The sequence below is a fragment of the Hyposmocoma kahamanoa genome, unplaced genomic scaffold (genome assembly GCF_003589595.1).
Source record: "Hyposmocoma kahamanoa isolate Upper Pololo Valley unplaced genomic scaffold, ASM358959v1 94386, whole genome shotgun sequence".
Lineage (NCBI taxonomy): Eukaryota > Metazoa > Arthropoda > Insecta > Lepidoptera > Cosmopterigidae > Hyposmocoma > Hyposmocoma kahamanoa.
In genome coordinates this window covers 8,463-14,202 of record NW_020654917.1, presented here as the reverse complement: position 1 = coordinate 14,202, position 5,740 = coordinate 8,463, and the positions used below count along the sequence as shown (strand labels likewise).

The following is a 5,740-nucleotide window of genomic DNA, read 5'->3' as shown; positions in this document are numbered from 1 at the left end:
TTCTTGAAACATTTTGACTAGTCATTTATAGTGCCGAGTGCCGTTTCAAGCGTCCATACATTTTACGTAAGTAAAAACGTGAATTTTAATTTTTATTTGTTTGTGGTGAGAGTGCCGATCGCACATCTGTCGACCTTCATACAGGAGTTTTCGCCGAAGGGTGTCATCGGCGACTCCAGATTGCGCTACACATCGCCGACGAGGGCAATTCGTATAGATTAGTTGTTTACTTTTCATATTATATTTACTGTTGGGTATTTTAATTTAATAGTGGAAATTTTTCCTGAAAAATTCCCGAAAGTTTAAAAATTTTTAAAAATTGGAAAAAGAAAATTTCGACGGTTCATATTATGTTCATCGTTTAGAAATCTTTCATCGTTTTATTTAGCGTGAATTATAAAATAAATTTATATAGCTGAAAACCACTTAGAGAAAGCGAGATTGAACATGATTTCACAACAGCGGAAAAATAAACCTTTTTTATGGCTCCATCGTTTTCGTTCAGTAACTTCAACTTTGACAGGTGTCAACTCAAATGTGGAAAATTAAAGGAAACGTATTGGAAAAATATCCGGAAAATATATATTTTCAAAATGGCAATATATTATTTCCATGATTCAACACTAATTATATAATAATTATGTTAGTCCTTAAAATATACATTGTATTATAATAAAAATAATAATAATAACGCACGTATGTAATAATAACGTAATAACGAAACCCTGTGTCGCGGGTGCCATGGACACACACCTACAAATTACAAACAAAATCACGAGAGAAATAAATGTAGGCCATGTTTCTCCCGGTTCGGGAATCAAGCCTGGGACCTCTGCGTCGCAGTCCGGCCACGGAGGCAACTGCCTGGGCCATAGTTTCAAAATGTATGTGCCTGCCTGAAATATTTAAAATAAAAAAAATTAAAGTTTGTTGTTTTGGAGCTTGTGAGCAAAAGATTTACTTTGTCTAATAAGCACTTGAAAGAAGTAGCGTATGATGAGGAATCGTACCTCCCCGCCATGGTCTTCAAGATGCATGCTTCATACCGCAAAGATCTACAAACGCCGCCACAGTGTCCGTCATACTGAGACATAAATTTAAAAAAGTTCTATGTGCCTGTGTTTTGCCAAAACTGGAAAATTGTGAAGGCAATCAGAACCGTTCAGTTGTGTTCACACCTACAACCTACAAGCACATATACCGAATAATAATTACATTAAATAAATGGCATTGGAAATTTGTAAGGGCATTTGTAAGTTGTATTGTGGCTTGGAATCATATACGAACAAATGCGTAGAGCAGACACCTGTCTTGGTATACGTGTGACGTAGTAAACATAAAACTTCAATGTGGTTCGGAGATGATCGAAATTTTAAAGGACTGCGTTCGAAAGATATATTCTGAGTGGGCTTTACGGAAATTTTAGAAAATAAAAACAATCTAGCTAACAGTCTTGACACTGGGGCATGATTGCATGAATTCTCGCCATCAGGTCGGTCAATAACCGCAAAATATACCAAAATCAGGCAGTAATACGGATTTGTGCCTTTCGCAGTGGCAATCCTGGAGATTTTGTATAATATCAAGTGACGGGTTGAGCAAGTCGTGCGCCTGGTGTTAAGAGACACGCCTGTCCAAAGCAGTTTCTCTACCACTCAAAGCCTTAAATCGTAAAGTTCTGAGGGAATTTCCACGGCGCTTGTAACCCTTAGACATAAGTAGACACTTTCCACGTGCCTGTAATTTCACCAGCACAGACTCCGACAGATTTTATGTCCTCTCGTTGGTGCATGTGCCTTCCCAGTATGGAGCTTCGTGCACCCATCAGGGGGTAGCATTGGGTGAGAAGATGAACAGGAGTTCATCTTCTCATTCAGCATCGAGTGCTCGTTCCGAACGGTTGCTACGCGCGAACTACCGTGTGACTCATTTGTTTACGTCTCGCGAACGTGCATCGTTAATCGATTTTCGACCTAATCTATTTGTAATACGTTCTTTGGTACCGAAGTTGCCGTATTAAGTTATTTAAATATGATTTGCCCTAAGTGCCGGCAGATTGTTACGGATGCAGTTATTTGCACAGCTTGTAAAGGGAATTACCATTTCGCCTGTGCCGGGTTGGCTGAAACTACTTACCGAAAGATGCCTACCGAGAGGAAAGCAAGCTGGCGTTGCATTCCTTGTCGCACCGGAGGTGGCAGCCCTGCACCAGGGGAAGACAGAACTTCACAACGTTCCCTGCAGAAGCCTGCGGACTCCGTGGTCACCGATGTATCAGCCGATTTACAACATGGCATTGCCACCGTCTTGGGGGAAATTAAAGAACTTCGCGGTGACCTTGCGTCAGTGAAGTCAGATTTAGCGGCTTGTAAGAACGGCATCCAAAACATCGAAATTAAATTCAACGAAATGGAATCTCGAGTGTCCTTGGCGGAGGATAGGTTAACCCAAGTCGAAAAAAAAACGGATCTTGTGGGTAAATTGCAGGCCGACCTCAATTCGGCGACGGCGGCTATTTCTACCCTACAGCAGGAAAATGATGCTCGAGAACAATATTCCAGGATGAATAATGTGGAAATATCGGGCCTGCCTTTCACAAAAGGAGAAAACTTGGTCAACATTTTGCATGATATATACACTGTGGTGGGTTTGACATTCAAATCGGAACATATCGATTGCATACATCGGGTGCGGCGCTTCCAAGTTGCCGGCAGCGTCCGCGGCGGAGGTAACGGCGACCATAATGACCGGGATCGGTCGTGGGATGTTCGTGCACCAGCCATAATCGTTAAGTTCACCCGGCGTATTTATAAGGATGAACTCTTATCGGCGGTGCGTGCGCGTAGGGGTATCACAACCTCCTCCATCAACCTCCCTGGCCCAGCTGTCAACATGTACCTGGGTGACCACCTCACCCCGGCCAGCAAACTACTACTTAAGCGCGCGCGGGAGCTGAAGAGAGACAATAAACTCGCGTACTTATGGATTCGTGATTGCAAAATTCTTGCCAGAAGAACGGATACGTCGAAAGTTTTGGTGATAAATAAAAACTTCGACTTTAACAAATTAAATTGACTATACTCAGAACATATTTTGATAACTCAAAGCTATAAAAAAGTCTTTATGAAATGTCCAACCTGCACAGCCTATATTACTTCTGCTAACATAGCATATGTTTTTGTGCTTTTGTTTATGTCTGCCCACATAAATATATATCAATACTTTCCGTTTTACTTTCAACGACTTCACTATACATTCAATTTATACAGCCTCACAATATTATTTTGTCACTCAACATCTCGATATGAGCATGAAAGCGTAAGTATAAATGTCCTTAATTACGGTAACTATTCTAATGGCTAATAGCACTCATATCGTAGGTTATTATCAGAACGTACGAGGTCTTCGTACAAAAACACACAGTTTTTATTCAAATGTGGCCATATTCGATTATGATTTCATTTGTATTACCGAAAGCTGGTTAAATGCACATTTTTATGACAGGGAATTATTTGACAATAGGTATATAGTATTCCGCTGTGATAGAACAGCTGACGAGAGTGGCGCGGAGCGGGGTGGGGGAGTGGCGGTCGCTGTACGCCGCGAGTTCCTGCCGACGCGGCGCAGTTGGCCGAACCCCTCTCCCGTGTCCTCCGAGTGCATTTGGATTTCTTTACCTTTATCTCAACAAATTCAAGGTCAATCGTTTTTAAATATTTGTTGTATTTATATTCCGCACGGACCTCTTTATAAAGACACGTTAGAAAACTTTTTTGATATATGTAGCCAGCTAATACTAAATAATCCTAATGACACATTTCTTATTACCGGTGATTTTAATATATCTGATGCTCAATGGCATAATGTAGCGGACTCAGACAAAGTGAATCTTAGTAACCATAACACTTTACCTTTGCAGTTATTAAGTGATTTTCTATCCCTATCCGGCTTAGACCAATTCAACAATTGTTGTAATGTTAATCAACGTATTCTGGACCTTATTTTTTGTAACAGAAGCTGCACTGTTTTTTCTTGTAACGACCCTTTGACACCAGAAGATGCACACCACAAAGCCCTTAAAATCGAATTAAATTTACTAAAACCGTGTTCCCTTAAACCGGCCCCTACTTTTGTGTACAGTTATAATAAGGCAAATTTTAATGAAATTAATAGTGCGCTGTCTAACGTGGAGTGGGCGCAACTTTTTTCGGGTTGCTCTCTTGAGGTGTGCGTAGTTGTTTTTTATGACATTTTAAATGACCTTATTGATAGATTTGTTCCCAAGAACCCCCAACGTACATCTAGTTCCAGACCTCCGTGGCACAATAGACCCCTTAGAAGACTTTTAAATGAAAAAAGAAAGTACCATAAATTATGGAAAACTTATGGCAATCCACTAGATTTTGATGCATATAAGTTATTAAAAAAGAGGATATTAAAATTGGAACCTGTGTGTTACAGAAACTATATGAATCACACTGAAAGTAAAATTAACAGTCATCCTAAATTCTTTTGGACTTATATAAAATCCGTATTTGCTAAAAGTGGTATTCCTCAGGTTATGCATTATAAGGGAATGTCAGCCTCAACTGGAGCACAGATTTGCAACTTATTCAATGACCACTTCCACTCTGTTTTTGAAGAGTCTAGCAGTAGCCACGTAGACCTTACACCTGTCAGTGACACTCTTCTGGATATGGATACTATTTCCATAACAAAGGATCTTGTATATAAATATCTTAAACATATAAATGTTAATAAGGGTTCTGGTCCTGACTGTATTCCTCCTATTTTAATTAAAAATTGTTCCTCAAGCTTGACAATACCTATCACTTTACTTTTCGAAAAGTCTTTCAAGGAAGGCTGCGTACCAGCGCTGTGGAAACGGGCACTGATCACACCCATACCAAAGGGAGAAATGTGCGCAGATATAGAAAAGTACCGGCCCATATCAAAGCTATGTCAGTTTGGAAAGATTCTTGAAAAAATTGTTACTGACCAACTTTCCTCTGCATTACGTCGTCATACCATACCAAACCAGCATGGCTTTCTTAGTGGTCGTAGCGTAGATTCAAATCTCTTATCATATACTGAAATTTTACTAAATGCATTAGATAATAAATATCAAGTTGACGCGGTGTATACCGATTTTGCCAAGGCTTTCGACAAAATTAGTCATGAGCGCTTACTTTTAAAGCTTTGGCAACTCGGTATACACGGCGATTTATTTCGTTGGGTAAAGTCTTATGTAGAGAATCGTTCTCAGGCGGTCGCTGTGCAAGGACACACATCCCAGTACAAACTTATCACTTCTGGAGTACCACAGGGTTCGCACTTGGGTCCTCTGTTATTTATCATATATATCAATGACATAACAAAATGCGTAAATGATTCTAATATGCTCTTATATGCAGATGATACAAAAATTTTTAGAGTGGTAAGAAATATTGAAGACTGTACTGCCTTACAAATTGATTTAACAAACTTTCAGAATTTCTGCTCCTCGAATAACCTTTTCTTAAACCCAGACAAATGTTTTGTGATAAGTTTTAGTAGAAAACTTACTACTTTAAATTACAAGTACTCGCTTTGCAACAAAGAGTTGACTCGTGTTGACCAGATTCGTGACCTAGGTGTAATTATGGACGCGAAGCTTACCTTTATACCCCACATTGATAACATATTAAATAAATCTTTTAAACAATTGGGATTCATACTGCGTATCGGAAAGCCTTTTAGA

The 5,740-nt window shown here is 39.6% G+C and overlaps 1 protein-coding gene across 1 annotated transcript; it reads left to right on the top strand.

Annotated features, from left to right (window-relative positions):
* Positions 1 to 2,142: 2,142 nt before the first annotated feature.
* Positions 2,143 to 3,075, top strand: LOC113238070. The gene has a single exon (XM_026474792.1). The coding sequence runs from the start codon at positions 2,143 to 2,145 to the stop codon at positions 3,073 to 3,075; it is 933 nt and encodes a 310-aa protein (XP_026330577.1).
* Positions 3,076 to 5,740: the final 2,665 nt, after the last annotated feature.

Bases quoted from the DNA above. Each gene is read 5' to 3' on its own strand.
- LOC113238070 (XM_026474792.1), top strand. From the start codon at position 2,143: ATGCCTACCGAGAGGAAAGCAAGCTGGCGTTGCATTCCTTGTCGCACC.